The sequence below is a fragment of the Macrotis lagotis genome, chromosome 1, assembly GCF_037893015.1.
Source record: "Macrotis lagotis isolate mMagLag1 chromosome 1, bilby.v1.9.chrom.fasta, whole genome shotgun sequence".
Classification (NCBI taxonomy): Eukaryota; Metazoa; Chordata; class Mammalia; order Peramelemorphia; family Peramelidae; genus Macrotis; species Macrotis lagotis.
The window spans coordinates 877,860,601-877,878,699 of record NC_133658.1 but is presented as its reverse complement, the minus strand read 5'-3'; the positions used below and the strand labels follow the sequence as shown (position 1 = coordinate 877,878,699).

General features: G+C 39.7%; 1 protein-coding gene across 6 annotated transcripts in view; it reads left to right on the top strand.

Annotated features, from left to right (window-relative positions):
* Positions 1-4,899, top strand: part of KAZN (kazrin, periplakin interacting protein) — a 623,945-nt gene extending 619,046 nt beyond the window's left edge. For 3 of the 6 annotated variants that reach the window (XM_074218387.1, XM_074218388.1, XM_074218386.1), the window contains one exon: positions 339-4,899. In XM_074218387.1, the coding sequence (XP_074074488.1) occupies positions 339-503 (165 nt within the window). In that variant the 3' untranslated portion in view covers positions 504-4,899. The remainder of the gene's footprint in view (positions 1-338) is intronic. The other 3 variants (XM_074218390.1, XM_074218384.1, XM_074218385.1) reach the window with 1 other exon arrangement.
* The last annotated feature ends 13,200 nt before the right edge of the window (positions 4,900-18,099 follow it).

The following is an 18,099-nucleotide window of genomic DNA, read 5'->3' as shown; positions in this document are numbered from 1 at the left end:
TGCCAGCTCTGACATTCTGTGTCCTAAGGGGCCTCCCACCTCTCACATTCTTGTTCTAAGGTCCTTCCTTTCCTGACATTCTGGGTTCTAAGAACCCTCCCAGCTCTGGCATTCTATAATCTAAGGGTCTTCCCAGTTCTGAAATTCCAGGTTTGAGAGTCCCTCTCAGCTCTAACATTTTATGTTCCAGGGTCATTTCTAGCTCACCCCCTGTGTATTCTAAGGCCCAAATCAGCTCTGGCAATCTGTTTTAAAGACCTTCCCTGCTGTCAGTCCACTTTTGATGAACCAATTCAAATTCCAAATCTAATATTCTATGGTTCTATTTTGTTTTCCAGTTACCACTAGGGAAGATTGGAAGAGGCTTCAGCAGCAAAGACCTTGATTTCCACGATGACTATGGCTCTCTCAGAAATGAAGACTGCTTTGATGATGATCCTCAAGATAGAACAGATCAATGTCGTCTAGAAAACTACAGTGGACTTGAGGTCACCAACGTGTAAAAAAGGACTTCATTCTCACCAGTCCCATGGGACAAGGAGAAAAATCCAAGGGGAAAGAAAGTAAGGAGCTTATGAAGAGCCCACCTAATTGGGTGTACATAGAAACTTTGAACTAAGTGAAAACGTGGCATTTTCACCTTGTTGGCCAAAAGACATTTCCCAGACCAAACACAGCCAATTTTTGGATTCAATTTCAGGAGGTAACTGAAATGGATGATGGGTCTTTCTCAGCCTAGGTCATCATGTCCATAGCAGGTCGAATGGGTAAAACCCAGGATTTATAGACATTTGGAATGCTAGCTCTGGTCTTTTACTGCCTATGGAACCTTGGGAAAGTCATTTCATTCCTGGGCTTCAGTTTACTTGTGTATAAATTGAGAGATTAGACTAGCTAATCTCTAAAGCTTCTTCCTACTCTAATATTCTTTGGGTAAACTTCCTGTGCTTCTACAATCTCATGATCTTTCTTGGAATGTTGACTTGTGTGACATTTGGCAAAAATCACTGGCCTTCCCTGGGTCTCAGTTTCCTCCTTTGTAAAATGAGTGGGATGGACTAGATTACCTCTGTGATCCTTTCCACCTCTAGATTTATGAGCCCATGATGTGAGGCAGGTCTTGGACTTTCACCATATGAGTAGCCCCTGGCTTTAGGGAAATACTTAACAAATTCTTAAAGGGTAAAAGTGGTTACTCTGCCTGAAGTCCTTGCACTAGGAGAGGCCACCAGTTGTGGTCATACTTAGGAGTGAAGTTCTTGAAGAATTACTGCATAGACATTGTCCAGAAAAGCTATGGGATTCTTTGTTCTGAGTGAAGCAAATTTCAATCCTGGACTCATCAATGTGGCCAATCTCTCTACCACTGGAGATCTCAACCCATGGACCTACTCTCATCCTATGTGATTCTTGTTCACATTCTTCCAAAAGTTCTCCAAAAGTGATCCACTTAACACTTACCCTTTAGTTCTTTTTATACTTTGTGGATGTATCATACCTAAGCTTTCCATCTGCTGAGGCATAAAATGAGTAGACATGTGTTCACCAAAGGTCTTTACCCATACCATGGAATGTGTCCTGTGCATTGTCCAAATGGAGGAGGAAGATGTTCTTCAGTCACTTCTGAAAATGAATGACATTGTGCTGGTTGCTTCAGGACCAAGGACACCACCAAGCTCTTTCAATGAGATCCACAGTCATTAAAAACAAGCCAGTTTGGTCATCCACATAGGAAAAACTAAGTGGATGAAAAATACATGATACTCAGATTAAGATATTCCATGATTAGGTGACCAACCTACTGAACTAATACATCAGGATATATGTGTGTGTGTGTATATATACATATATATATATATATATATATATATATATATATATACATACTTGATTGAAAGATGTTATTGAAATGGTCCCCTATTCACAAAACAAGAGCCATGGAGAAAAGAAGCTTAATTCTAACTGAAGAGTGCCAATGTTGTCTTTAACTTAGGGGGAGGTGGGATTGAGGGGTTGGGAAACCTTGTTCAGTATTCAAATAATGAATTAAGGTTTTTTTTTTAATGAATCCATTACATGGAACATAACATGTCTGCTCACATGAGTCTTAACCAAGATGTAAGGCCAATAGAAAGGAACCAATAAGGTTTCTTCAGCCATTGTCATTGCTTTGTGACCTCTGCCTAGTGACCTCACCTGTCTGTGCCTCAGCATCTTCATTTGTAGAACAGGGACAAGGTACCTTGTCTCCTACCTACCTCACAGGGATGTTGTGAGGACTAATATGCACTAATTTCTGTAACACTTCACAACTTCTCAGAAGGGGTTTGAGGGCAGTGGGCACCTCTCTGCTTCTTCCTTCTAAGATGGGGGAAGAAAGCTATTTGATTAGCTCAGAGCTTCCCTCACTCACTTCCGTCTCACTCATAACTCATATGGAAAGTCAGGTCAAGGGCTTTTAAAAACTCTTTTTTTTTCCCAAACAGTATCAAAATAATTGAATGCATACTTATTTACCTTTATATAATGTTCACATAAGCAAATGCACTGAATTTTTCACTGAATTGACTTCATCCATCAGATAATTTAATATAGGGCTAGGCCAGCAATAAGGGCTCAGTAATTCTTTAAAAGATTTCATTTTCTTCCATGCAGATATCAGAGCAAAAAAAAAAACATACAAAAAGCCCAAAAGTCAATGCCAATTGATGACTAAGGCAGAGTACACATTCATCAACTATGATTCTGTTTACACATCTATTGCTAAGACTCATCATTTTTTTAACTAAGAAGGTCTATTTTTATTAAAACCATTAAAACCTGTATGAATATTATAGCAAATACTCAACTTCAGGGAGCATTTTTAAAAAGTATATATACCTGTAACCAGGTCTTACTTCAACTAAAAAAATGATAATCCTTTCTAACAGAAGTGTAAATAGAGTCACAGTTATGAATTTGTTCACTGTACTTCTCTAAAGCCAGGGTCCACTCTTTGGTCTTTAGCCATTCACTAGAATAGATCAAGAATATCATTTCCTTCCCCTAAATAACTGGAAACATCTGGATAATAGATATGTTAAACTGATCTACCACTTAATTGGAGAAATCCTATATGTAATAATTGACTTGACTTTTAGACTTCAAACCCCAAGATCTGCTAGGTGCATGCTAGAAGGGCTAATTAGACCACCACCCATTAGGGCATTGTTTCATTTCATGATAATCCAGGGAACAATTGGAAGCTCTCCTATCCCATATCATTGACATCTGTCTATGCATAGTCTTTGTTCCCCTCAGTACAAAATTTCTGCATGGTATCCTGAGTATCAGGATCTGCTGGATCCTTGAATCCAGTACCACAAAGGGAAAGATAAAAGCCCTCATGGAACCAAACCATAGTTTCATGGTAACATCGGTGGATTTGGAGTGACTGGTCTCAGATTCAAGTCACAGTTTTTCTGTTTGCTATTTTTCTGACCTTAGGCAACTTTCTTCACTTTCCAGGGACTTAATTTCCTCCCTTGTAAGGGGGAGTTAGACCAGATGATCTCTAAATCCTTTCCAGTTATAAAGCCAATAGCCTAATTTTTCCATACACATCAACACCTGCAAAAAGATTCAGTTAGCTCTCTTAAGAAATCAAAGTTTTTGCAGTAGAGAATTGATATAACTTGAAAAACTTCAACTCTATGGTATAAATAAGGAAGGCAGAGCCAGAACTAGGATAGTTAAATTGTCTGTGTGACCTTGGGCAAATCACTTACCTTCCCTGAATCTCAGTTGAGTGGGATGAACTAAATGACCTCTGAACTCTCTTCCACTCTAGATTTATGACTATGATGTGAGGATAGGGTACCTAGAGTTTTGCCTCAAAGGGCCAAAATTTCTGCTGAAACCACCATCTAACCTCCCACTCAGTGACTTCACTCTAATTAAGCTACCCTCTTCTTATCCCAAGTGTAAAAAGTCCTAGTTATGGCTCTGGAGAAGGGGGAAAATACTCTTGGAAACTGGTATAACTTTACAGAAACAAATTTCCTCCCTAAATTTCTAAAGTAATGGTACATAAAGGGAGCTCATGATCACCAAATGTCAAACTTCCTTCCATGATCAACTCAGCTATTAATTATCCAAGGATCTTGGATTTTTTAGGTCATGAGACACTAACCCTAATTCTAATCCCCCCCCCCCCCCCCGCATTGTCAGTACCAGGACTATTTTAAGCTTTTTGGAGAACGGAAAGTGAACGTCATGGCTCACCTTAAGAGACAAAAATTATACACTGACTCACCATCCATAAGGCTTAGAATTTTTTCTCTGATCCTGGAATCTGATTTGTGCTGATGAAAATGGTGGCCTCCCTTGTCCCACAAGTTGAATGAGGTGAGCTTTGTCTTTCTAGGGAGATATGGAGACAAAATGCCAGTTCTTTGGGTCTGAGAGAAAAGAATGAGTGGGGGAAAGAAATCAGAAGAGAGATTTTTATGACTTGGATTGGGAGTCAGAGGAGCTGGGGTTAGTGACCATGTCTGCTATTTGTCAGCTATGTAACCCACTGGGCCTCAAACCCTCCTCTAGTAAAAAGAGAAGGATTGGACTGGATCACCTTACTAGCTCTAAATCACCTGATCCTCTGAGTTTATGGAAGTAATCTATATGTGTGTCTGGACCAACAGCTGTTGTGAAGGATTTGACCTCGCTCTCCATGTGTAACAAAGCAAATGTGTCCTGAGAAGGAAATGTGTGTATGTGTGTGTGTGTGTGTTTCTGTATAAAGTACAATCTTCTTTGCCTGACTATGTGTCCATTTTTGGAGTGAGCAGGAATGACTTAGAAGAGCAGAGAGTGGGGCAGCTAGGTGGCACAGTGGATAGAGCACCAGTCCTGGAGTCAGGAGGACCTGAGTTCTGGCCTCAGGCATTTAATAATAACCTAGCTGTGAGACCTTGGGCAAGTCACTTAACCCCATTGCCTTGAAAAACAAAAAAAAAAGAAGAGCAGAGAGTGGGGGGGGGGGGGTTGTCTCAGGGTAAAAAGAGAGACTTAACAAGTCATCCTGAAAGAAGTCCACTTGGGGCCAGAAGCAAGTGATGTCACCTGTCCTGCTGAAATCAACCTGGTCACCAGGCTCTCAGGAGCCTTACCTCTCCAGGGCTTCTGAATACATCCCTTTGTCCACACCTGAGGCATCTCTTTCTTTGGCATCCAATGAGTCAGATCAGTCCTTATCAGATGCCCAGCTGGCTTGGTCCCAGGAGGCCAAGACAGATGATTCAGAGGTGTGGGTTACGCTGTTAATAATCCATATTTGTGCCAGTCAAGCACAGGGGAGGGAGGGAACTCAAGTTAATAACTTGAGCTGGAGCTGGGCCCTGGAAGAATGGAAGCACTATCTCAGGATGGAGTGAGAAAAGATGAGATGGGAGACCAAACACAAGTGGATTCCAGATGGAATCCCTGCTGGAGGGTCTTGGACGATATTCTGACCTGCTTAGAGCCTCAGTTTCCTTATGGAGGAGATAGAGGAGTTGAACTAAACAAAACCCCTCCCAGGTCCAATGTTCCCTGTTTTAAGGCCCTTTCCAGCTCTGACATTCTGTGTCCTAAGATCCCTTCTAGCTCCTACATTGTGTGTTCTAAAACTCCTCCTATACCTGACATTCTGTTCTAAGGGTCCTCCCAACTCACACATCTACTTCTTTTGAAATCTGGCATCCTTTTGGCCTCTAGTTTGAACATTATTCAATTTAACAAGAAGCCATGAGAAGAGGACCCCTGATCTGTGGCTGGTGAACTTAATGGTGGTGTATCATTCTGATGAGTTCCAGGTTATTATGGGTTTCCTCCTCTTACAAATCCATAATCTATAGTTATTTTATTCTCAGTCTCAGACTGTGTCCCTCAAACTGGCCAAATGTGTCCCTTTTGTCATGGGTAATGGTTTAGCAATATGCAAAGAGCTACATACCAGTTGGAGATCCTGATTGTGGATAGTATCATAGAGGTTTGTCCAGGGTGACACAGATAGTAAATAAAACAAGATTTGAACTCAGGTCTTCCTGACTCCAGATCCAGCTCTTTCTCCACTGTGCTAATGAGCTTCCTCTATTATTTGAGAAGTTCTATGACCCAGCAAGTGGATGGAGTGAGAATCCGCTGAGTAAGCAAAAGTAATTTGTAAACTTTAAAATGTTCTATGAATATCAGTTATTATCAGTTCTGCACTGGTAAAACATTAACAACTGGTTCTCTGGGGAAAAAAATCCGTACAACACAGTTTCAGACTTGATGCATTATTAATATTTTCTCCATCACTTCCTCATGTCTAGACATTTAACAAAACAATAAATTAAGTCCTTCATGTGTAGTATTTACCTATTTCCAAGGAATAAATGCTCATACTGAAAATTCAATAGTAAGTTTTGCAGAACCAGTCTGAAATGGCTCCTGCATCAGACTGGTTATTATTTTAAGTCAATCATTCCCAAATATTATGCTCCATACAGGACACTGTGATGGATACAATTCCATTCGGCAAATATTTATTCAATGCCTGCTATGTAGATGACATGGTTCCCAGCCAAGTCTAGTTGAGGAAAATTCAGAAGTGGCTAAGGTTGGCTTAATATGGACCACTTTAAAAACACGTATCATAAAGCATGCAAACATAAAAAACATACATTCATAGATCCCTACTGAGTGTCCTACGTGAAATAAGTTGTTTCCCCTCTCTAGGGGTCCTCATTGTGTTCATCTCAACAGCAGGGCTACAATCCTAGATTTAGATCTGGAAAACTTAGTGTTCATCCAATCCATTTTGCAGATGAATAAACTGAGGCACAAAAAGACTTGCAAAAGTTCATCTAGGTAGTAAGCAGACAGAAGTGAGTTTGGAACTCAGGTTCTCTGACTTAAAAGTCAATTGTCTGCTCCAATGTACTGTAAGTGTAACTCACTGGGAATTTTCCAAGTCTAGCTAACCATAAGAGGTAGGTAAGTTGAGGCAAGTTGAGCTAAATTAGGAACATTGCTTTGTCATGTTTTTTAAAGCTATTGCTGTAAATCAATGTAATGAGCACTGGGAATACAAATTGTTTCATGTTTTTCCTTCCCTCTGGAAGAGGACCAATGACATCAGTGAAGTGATGCCATGACATGCAAGTCAACTGGATTTAAGTGAGGGGGTGCTGTGCAAAGTCACCAGCTACACTGTCGCCTCCAGAGCCACCTGGGTCCAGCGACCAGATATGGATCAGGACGACTGGAGATGGCCCTGGTTGCAGTGGGAGATCTTGCCCTTTTTAAGCTAAGGTCTTTCCCAGGTCTGAGTTTGATAGAAGCAATGCCCAAGCAAAATACTAACCTGCCCTGGAACAGCATAGTTTCTAATGGAAGAAGACAAGAAGTTAAAAGAGGAGGAAATAGAGAAAGGGGGGAGAGGGAGGAAGGAGGTTGAAAGTCTAGAGAAAGAGGAGTGAAACCCAGAAAAGATTGAAGATGTGATTGGACAGGACATTTTCCTTAAAATGGATTTTCTCCAGGCAATTAGGTGACTCTTCAGGACAAGAAGACTAGGAACAGAGGTATAGTGGCAGGAACATTAGATCTGGATTCAGAGAATCTTTTTAGGAGGCCTGTTGCTGCTACTTGCTGCCTATGGGGCAATGGGACACTCTCTTCCCCCATTCTGGGCCCCAGTTTACTCTTCTATAAAAAGAAGAAGGTCGGATGAGATCAGCACCAAGGATGTGTTAAACCGATATAATGGAAAGGGTACTACTTCTGGAACCCAAAGAACTGTGTTCCAATTCTACCCCTAATTTGGCTGCCTATGTGACTGTAGCCAAATCACTTCACCTCCCTGGGGCTCAGTTTTTGCATCTGTAAAATGTGAGGATTGGATCTCATGACCTCTTCAGTCCCTTCCAGCTCCAGAGCTATTCTTCTATGGATAGGATTGCCATAATCCCTCAACACTACTCTATGGGAAAGGGGAGAAGCTCTAAAAACTCATTACACTGGGGACTCATTACAACTGGGTCTTGATATGTAAATAACAGACTTTATCCCTCATCCTGAGATTCATTTGGGATCTGGGGACCTGGGACTTCACTGGGGAGTAGCTGTCATCAGCCCCATTGTACAATAAGCACCTTGAATTTAAGAGAATGGGGGGGGGACCAAAAACCTCACCCAGAGGACACAGCAGTCCCCATGACATGCTTTAACAGAATTCAGGAATTTCTGACCTCAAAGCCTGTGTTTATTCCTGAGAAGAGGCATAGGGGCCAGGAGAGAAGCAGTGTCAACAATCCCAGCTGCTTCTGATAAACAATGTCAAAAAACAGATGTTCCCAGGGACTAATACCCTTCATCCCCATGGAAAAGCAGGGAATCTTTAGAAGGTTCTCCATTCATGTTAAATAGATCATGTTGATATTTTTATTTTTATATTGCCTAGATTACCCCTGTGTCTCTCCTCACCCTCTTGAGAACCATCCCTAAAAACAAAGAATTTTTTAAAAGGAAGAAAAGAAAAAATCTGTAAACAATATATTTTAAAATTGATATTATATGAAATTTTATGCATCAGTAAACATTATAACACACCAACACACACACACACACACACACACACACATACACACACCCCTCTGCAAACCCTTATTCCAAAATGGAGGGGAGGTCTCTCATATCTCTTCTTAAGAAGGAAGTATTAAACATTTATTATGCAATGCTGTACATAATACACTGTGCTAAGGTTTTTATAAAGATCATCTCATTTTATCTTCACAACCATCCCAATAGATTGATGTTATTATTACCCCCCCCAATTTGAAGAAATTGAGGGAGGTAGCAGTTCAGTGACTTGGCCAGAGTCATATAGCTAGTGAGTGTCTGAGGCTATATTTGAACTCAGTTCTTCTTGACTCTTCTTGACTCTGTGCATTGTGGCACTCCTGGCTGTTCATTGGGGCCCAGTGAGTTTTTTTTTTAATAATTTCACAATATTCATTGTTTACTGTTCTTTCCACTGACTTGGCATTAGTCTTTGTTTATTATTCTCTTAGATCAGTTCCCTTCCTTTGCATCAGTTCACACAAGTCTTCCCATACTTCTTTGTTTTCATTAGTTTAATATTTTCTGACAGTATATTACTTTTCCATTCCCTCCGTATACCTTAATTCATTTAACCATTGCTCAATCTACTTTTCCAGATCTCCTCAATTATGACTAAGGAATTAACTTTCTGCAGTAACCAGAGAAACTCTCCAACAGTGTATATTTATAGCAGATTATCACAGACCCCAGTGAGGGTCATCTCTATTTTTACAATGATCTGTGGTTTCATCCATGTCCCATCTGATTGAAGTTTTTAAAAATCATCACTTGATGGTCAGTCTGATGAAAAGACTGAGATGAGAGTTCTGGGTTTGGAACCAGAGGACATAAAGTCAGCTACTGGTTTGGAATCAGAGGACTTAAGGTCAGCTATTGATCTGGTGACTTACTATCCATGACTTAGTCAAGTCCCAGCCAATCAGGGAAATCACAAGAAAAATAAGGAAATGGTGATTAGTCTTTGGTGGCAGAAAGAGGAAGGGGATAAACTCGTGTATTATGTTCTGGTCAGATCTCTGGAGTTCTGAGTATATTTTAAGGTCATTGATATATCAGAGCAGAAGAGGGCACAGCCAGGAGAATAAAGGGCTTTGGATCCATATTAAATGAAATTTTATTGAAGCAAGTGGGACTATTTTGCTGGAGAAGACTCAGAGGTGTCATCAAGCATTTGGAGAGCTCTCATGGGAAGAGGGATTAGACTTTCCCCTTTTTCCCCAGGCATTAATAATCAGTTATTAATGAATAATAATCCATATACACTGATGGTCAGTGGTTGCTCACAATAAACAAAGATGCCAAGGAAGACTCTGAAATACCTTAAATCAAATGTGTACCTTCCCCAAAAAACTCCTCTGACAGTGAAACTCAACCCTGATGGATGGACATTTAATGAAGCTTCTAAGGTGGTTAGAAGCTTCCAGTCTCCTCACAATCTGACCCCAGAGAGTAGAACCAGGAGATGGGAATGAAAGTTTCAAAGAGACAAATTTAGGCTTGAAATTAGGAAAAGTTTCCTAAGAAAGAGAGCTATCCCAAAGTGGAATGGTCCATCAAGAGAGGTGGTGAGCTCCTCCTTCCTGGATGATTTCTTGTCAGGTATGTTATGAAGGGGATTCCTTTTGTGTATGAATTGGTCAAAATGGTACTTGAGGAAGAATCCTGGAATTCTTCCAATCTTTTTGGGTCTTAATTTCTTCAATAATAATAATAATAATAATTTGTGTTGTTTACTTATTTTGGTCATGACCCCCTGCTTTGGCATGCTCTTAGTAAAGATACGAGAGTCGTTTGCCATTTTCTTCTCCAGATCATTTCACAGATGAGGACTTGCCCAAGGTCTCACAGCTAGAAAGTGTCTGAAGCCTGATTTGAATTCAGGTCTTCTTAACTCCAAGTCTGATGCTCTATTCACTGTACTACCTAGCTGCCCCACAAGAGACAAAGCTACCCAGTCATTAAAACCTCCCAGACCTATGCTCCATGGCTGCCTTACCTTTTTAATATTAACTCTCTTCCTCAAAGCTATTTCTCATTAAGGCAAAGTAAAATTCGAATATTGTTTCCACCCTGACCTCTCTTCCAACCACTTCATTTGGGGCACATCCTTCAGCTGACCCTCAAAGGCCCTCAAGAATCCTCAGGTCTATCCCAGACAAGCTATTTTTGTTCTTTAAAATGATGTTCTTTGTTCTCAACTTGCCTTACAGCATTCTGAGCATGCCCAGGTCTTATTACTCTCTCTGGAAAACCATCCAGTTTCAAAAATTTAGGATGCAGGCCAGGCTCTTCTCTGCATTTCTTGCTTCTCTGGAAACTTTTAACTCTTGAGAAAGCAAAATGTTTTTTTTTCAAGCTGGCAGCTTAGAATATAAATTGAGGAATCTATCTTCCAGGAGACTTATTGAAAGTGGTATATAGTACTGGCTGCAAAAAAGATTGTTAAGGTTCTTAATAATACAGCACTCTGACCCTTCCCTGCCCCCCCAGGAATCTCTTACAAAGAGAAACCCAAAGGGAAGATTACCTATTGCTGTGATTCAGAGAAGTTTTACTAGACAGAATCTGACTTTGTGACTCTTATTATTGCACTGTCCACTCTATTTTCTTCATTCATGTGAATGGATGTATGGGGTGGGGATGTGGGAAAGAGAGGAGGGACAGATATTAGAAACTGAGTCTTTAACCCCAAACAAGATAAATGCCTCTGCATGTTGGCTGTGGTGAAGTAATCCTATAATCCAGATATCTGGGAGGCTAAAGTTGGTGGATCACTTGAGCTCAGGAGTTTTGAGCTTCAGTAGACTTAAAGCCAATTGGGTATCTCCATTGATACCTGTACCAAAAGGAAAACCAAACCAGAAAAGGTCCAGTGAGCAACTGTTGCATTCCTGGCTTTGCTAAGATAGAAAGATCCAGTTGGGAAAAAAACACAAATAAAAAATCTCATGAACAATAACAGTGCTCACAAGCTCCTAGCCTTCATACAGTAGCCCACCACACTTAGACTGGGGTACATTCTCCAAAGGCAAACCACCACCATTATATCCTCTTCTTCTACCTAGATGACTTCAAAGAGCCCCTTGCTGTATATTCCAGTCTCCCACTTACTGATGGAAAATCCATCCTGGAAAATTCCATCCCTATCCCAACCTATGTGACATTGCAACTAATCAATCCCACAAGTAGAGATAGACTGAGGTGTGGGAGAGGGTAGAATCTTCCAAAGCAAGCAAGAATACTAACTTCCTCCTTCTTCTTTCATATCAATAGCAACCTAGTCTCTTCAAATATGCCAATCTAGGGAAAAGACTTGGAACCTATTCTCTATAAAGCTACCTTTCCTAGGGTACCTTAGTATCAGGAATCACCCAAGAACTTAGATCCATTTATCTTCTGTTATACTATTTATTAGAGACTAGAAGTTTAAACCTTTTCTCCTCCTTCACCCCTTGAGGGTTTTTTTTCTGTGACCAGACTGGAAACTAGGTCTCCTACAGTATACAGATTAGACTTTTACTCTACCTCTAAGTTTAAAAAATGCCCAAGAAGAAATAAAATAATGATGATAATAGTTAAGATCTGTTATTTAATTTGGGAGTTATGAGATCTGATTTCTCTCCAAATTCTAACCATCTTTGCTGTACATGAACTTTCTGGAACTTAATATATAGAAAAGATCCACAAAGCACAAAAGTATAAAAACACAATTTATCCTTATAAAAATCCAGGTACTATAGCAGAAAGCAGTGTTCATTCAGAGTCAACATACTGGATTCTACTGCTAGTTCTGATACTTAATAGCTGTGTGGTCAATGACAAGTTTCTTCTCCTCTCTGGGATTCATTTTTTCTTATCTGGGAAAATGGTGGAATTTAGACTAAAAATATTTTTTGAAGTCCCTTTCACATCATGGTATGGTCTCAAGATAATTTTCCAAAGTTCTAAGATCCTCAATTGCTTCTGAATCTATTCCAAAGAAAACAGACAAGTTAGTTATAAGGTTCTGGGACAATTCTAATGTCTTATAGTAGTGGTTCTCAAGGTTTTTGGTTTTAAAACCTTTTTACAATCTTGCAGACTCCCCAAAGAGCTTTTGTCTATGTGGGTTTTGTCTATAGACATTCATCAACTTAGTAATTTTATGAAAAACATCATAGTATTTTTAAGAAAATAATCTTGGGGGTGGCTAGGTGGCACAATGGATAGAGCATTGGCCCTGGAGTCAGGAGTACCTGCATTCAAATCTAGTCTCAGACACTAATTACCTAGCTGTGTGGCCTTGGGCAAGCCACTTAACCCCAATGCCTTGCAAAAAAGTAAAAGGAAAAAAGAAAAGGAAAATAATCTTGACCTTTGAGACTCATTGAAAGGGTCTCAAGGACCTCTAGGAGGTCCCCAGATCACATTTGAGAACTACTGCTTTGTAGGTGACCAGCTATCATAGGGTCATTCTGGTCAACCTGTTATTCCCATATGACCCACCAGGTGGGGTAGTGAGACATTACATAGCAGCCTCAAGAGGATTTTCTACAAGGAAATCTCCCTCTCAGTCTGTGCCTGAATTCTCAGAGATTGATGAATAAATTATTATCTTTGATTAGAAGAGTTACTCATTGGACAATTCATAAATAAAATTACAAGAGATTTCTGAATGTCAAAGTCAACTTCTGTCTGACTGAAGTAAATTTCATCTTTGATTGAGGGGGAAATTCTAAAAAAATGACCTTCAAGAGTTGTGAGGGTCTTAGAACAGAGGATATTGGGGGTGGCTAAGTGTTTCAGTGCTAGAGCACCAGTCCTGAAGTGAGGACCTGAATTCAAATCCAACCTCAGACACTTAATACGTACTTACCTTGGGCAAGTCACTTAACTTCATTGCCTTGCAAAAATCAAAAAATAAAAAAGAACATAGCATGTCTGACCTGGAACAGTCCTTAGAAGATAGAACATCAGAGCTGGGAGGACCCTTAGAACATAGAATGTCAGAGCTGGGAGGCCCTTAGAACACAAGATGTCAGAGCAAGGAAAGCTAATCCATTCAATTAATAAACATTTGTTAATCACCCACTATGGACCAGGCACAGCTAGGTGATACCATAGTATCACAGAGCATTGGACAAGAAGACCTGAGTTGAAATTCAGCTTTGCATTCTTACTAATTATGTGACCCTGGACAAGTTACTTTACTCTGTTTACTTCATTTTCCTCATCTGTAAAATGAGTTGGAGAAGAAAATGACAAACCACTGCAGTAGGTTTGCTCAGAAAACTCCAACGGGGGGGTCACATAGATTCAGATAGGACTGAAACTGAGGCAGGAAATTATGGTTGGAGATTTGTATTTGGAAACAGATTTTGTAATCCTTTATACTGTTAAATTTTGCAAAAATGTTATCTGCTCCTGTGATATAAATTGACTCCCATCATTTGTAAATGTAAAATTCGTAGCCTCTCCTCATTCTCAGACCCCAACTTCCAACCATTTACCTGGTTTCAGTCACATAAGAAGGGGAGGGATTTCCCTTTTGCCCTCAGTCTCCAGTACCCAGAGAATGGGCAAGACTATAAAATATAAAAACCTAGTCTAAACTCCCCTGGTGGAGTGCAGACTTGCTCAAGCCTCACCTCAGTCAGCTCTCTCTGGTTGTCTCTCTGTCTCTTGTCTCCCAAACCAACCTTGCCTAGTCTTTTGTTATTCACTTCTGTCCTCAAAGTGTTTAAAAAATGTTTTAATCTATACACTTTGTAGGCTTCTATAATAAATCATATAGTTTTAAATCCCAGGGATGTGTCTGAATTCTTTCACCATTCAAAACTCTATCTTAAATTTGGCAACACCAAACCCTGGAAACAAAACAACTGAACAATAACAACATGTGGCAGGCACTGTGCTAAGTGCTGAGGATGCAAAAAGAGGCAAAAGACAATCCTTGCTCTCAAGGAGTTCCCAATCTAATGAATATTCTTTCAACCAAAAATCCTTCATATATTTGATATATACCTTCGTCATTTCCTTCAGCTGATGATAACATCTTAAGGCTCTTCAGCATCCTGGTCACCCTCCTCTCAACTATTTCCTGTGGTTTCAGAACTGTTTCCAATATTGGGCAGAGTCCAGAGACAGTAATCCCTCAGTAGCAGATACAAAGTCTCTCTTAATAATCATAGTAGGTTTTTTTGGCTTGCCATGCCATACTACTGACTCATGTTAAACTTGTAATCCTTGTTCTCTGTGCTCCTAATGACCTCCACTCCCACCACACCTCAGATCTTTTCCAGACCATTAGAGCTGCCCTGGCTGTATTCTCCTTCCTTCCCCTTGGTGAACCAACAACTCAACATTGTCCTCCACTCTGGATTCTCTTTTCCCTCTGTCCTAGGAGGCCTTGCCAAGCTTCAGCCATCATGATATCTCAACTGGACTCTCATTGCAACAAAATAAACCTTCTTTTCCACCTGAATACATTTACTATCCCACTCTCCAGAGGTTCCATAGTTGCTCATCTCCCCTCAAGTCTCTGATGGTACTGTTTTCCCTCTCCTACTCCTGAGAACATTGAAAAATGTGAGGCATTCATTTTACCCTATTTCTTTGTTCCAATCTTGGATGAACAGGTGGTCCTTTTCTTTGCCTAGGCAAACTCCTCTGCATTTACAAGTGATCCCTTCCCCATCTCAATTTCTCCATCTCTATCCACTCTCTTTTATCTTCACCTCTCCTCATTTACTTCATAGTTCTTACAAATAGACCCATATCTGCTTGATCTGTTAAAAAAAAAAACAATCCTCATTTGATCCCACCTTCCTAACTAATTTTAATCTTATCTCTTTCCTTCCATTCTTGGCCAAACTCCTTGATAAAGTCATCTGCAATAAGTGTCCCCACCTCCCTTCCTCTCATTCTCTTCTAAACCTTCTTCAATCTAACTTCTGACCTCATCATTCCAATGAAATATCTATCTCCAAAGTTCCCGATAGTTTCTTAATTACCTATTGTAGCAGTCTTTTTTTTCAATCCTGATCCATCTTGTCCACTCTTCATGAAGTCTTTATCATTATCATTCACCCTCTCCTCCCTGGTACTCTGTCTTCTCTCTAGTTATCTTCAACTTCTCTTCTACTGGTCTGACCCTTCCTTTTCAACAGTCCTAAATGGTTCTTCATGTAGATTATGGTGGATATCCTTCCCCCATCCCAGGCTCTATCTGGAATCTCTGTGCCTTCTATGCTGTCTCTATTGATTAACTGCTCAGTTCATATTGGTTTAATTATCATCTCTATGAAGATAACTTCAAAATTTTATATATTCAGTCCTAGTCTCCTGACCTTCAGAGTAACATCATCAACTTGACTTTTGGACATCTAGAATCAAATGTCCAATAGGTATCTCAAATTTAATAATGTCAAGACAGAACTCTCATTATTCCTCTCTCCTTAATTTTTCTATTATTGTTGAAGAAACCATCATCTTTCTACTCACTAAGGCTCAAATCCTCAGTGTCATTCTCATCTCCTTATTTCACTGATCACACATCCATTCAGTCTACGGTCAAATCTTGTTCAATCTTCACACCTCACTTCACTTCTTTCTACTGTAAACCTTAATTCATCCCCTAGCCTGGACTATCACATTAGCCTTCTAGTTTACTTGTCAGATTTATATCTTATCTATACAGTTTTTTAACTTGTTGTCTCCTCCATTAAACTGTAAGCTCCTTGAGGGCAGGAACTATCTTTTGCCTCTTTTACTATAAACACTCTTATATTATAAACACAGTAAAAGTTTAATAAATATTTAATAACTGACTATCCCTTCCTTAATTATCTCCCCATGCTAATCGATCCTCCATTCAAGCTAACCAGGCTTATTATCTGAGAGCATAAATATGATCCCAACACCCCATCTTTCTTAGTGATTTTCAGTGACTCCCTATTATCTCCACAACCAAATATAAAAACTTTTGATTAACATTAAATCTCTTCATAACTTAGCCCATCCCTACCTTTCTAGTCTACTTATATCATACCTTCTTCCATGATATCTGACTTCTTTGCAAAGAACATGATACCCCCACCCCAGTCCTTTTAACCTGGCTCTACCCCAAGCTTGGAATACTCTATTCCTTCACTTCTGCCTCTTATTTTGCAGAACCTTTTTAAGGACAAAAGTCATATCCCAGCTACTCCAGGTGGCTTTTTTTTACTATCTACTTCTCCCCAGCTGCAACTATCTTCCCCCCTCACAAAGGTCTTCCACTTACCAGGTGTATATATTCTAACTACTATGTTAATATGTCTCTCCCCCATTATAATGTAGACTCTTTGAGGCAGGAACTGGTTTTTTCTTTCTTTTTGTAAACTCAGGCTTATGACTCTACCTGTTGCAATAAATGCTTGTTGGCTTACCTTTACACCCCAAGATTTTTGTCACAGGAGCTGTTGTCTTCACCATTCCTCTCCCCATCCAACTTTACATCATGTATTTGTGAAGTTGGCATCTTTGAACCTATATATGATATTTTATATTTCTACATTATATATTATATAGTTTGTAAATATATAATATATATTATATTGAATTTCCTAGGGGCAACTAGGTAGCACAGTGGATAGAGTGCCAGACCTGGAATAAGGAAGACTCATCTTCCTGAGTTCAAAGCCAGCTTCAGACACTTATTAGCTTCATGACCTGCTCAAGTCACTTCACCCTCTTGGTCTCAGTTTCCTCATCTATAAAATGATCTGGAGAAGGAAACAGCAAACCACTCCAGGGCCTCTGCCAAGACAATCCCCTTTAGGGTCATAAAGATTCAGACATGACTGAAATGACTGAACAACAGCATTTCCTGAATGCTTTCTTATTACATCTGGTCTGACATTTTAAACTTGACAATATTTTTTTCCTGTTGTTGAAGGGGTTTGTTAGTTCTCTTTTAAAACTTTATGATATCTGCTACAAGTTAAGAAACTTTCCATCTATACTTTTATGTGAAAAAAAATCAAAGAAGCAGAATTAGCACAGAGTCAAATAAAGAATCCTAGGGAATTCTAACAAGGAACAACCTTTTGAAATCAGAAATGCCTGGGTTCAAATCTCACTCTGTACCTTAGTGACTTTGAGTAAGTCACTATCCCTTAGTGGGTCTCAATTTCCCCAAATGTACCAAAAAGGAGTTAAACCAGGACCTACCTCCCCTCTAAAGCCTCTGATTCTATCATTTCCACCTTCTGGGCTGATGATATGATTTACCTGAAGCTAATGCAATTTCTTCAGAGGAGTATTTACATAGCTTCAAAAGAAATCTCACTAATACTTATCTTTCTCCTTGAGGTACTGAGGGCCCAATTAACTACCTTTGCCCAACACCTGGCCATGAGAAATGAGAAAGGCACTAAGTGAATGCAAAGTATTTTTATGGTTCATTGTTCTAATAGGCAGAAAGAAAAGGATAAAAACCCTAATGAAGCCAGC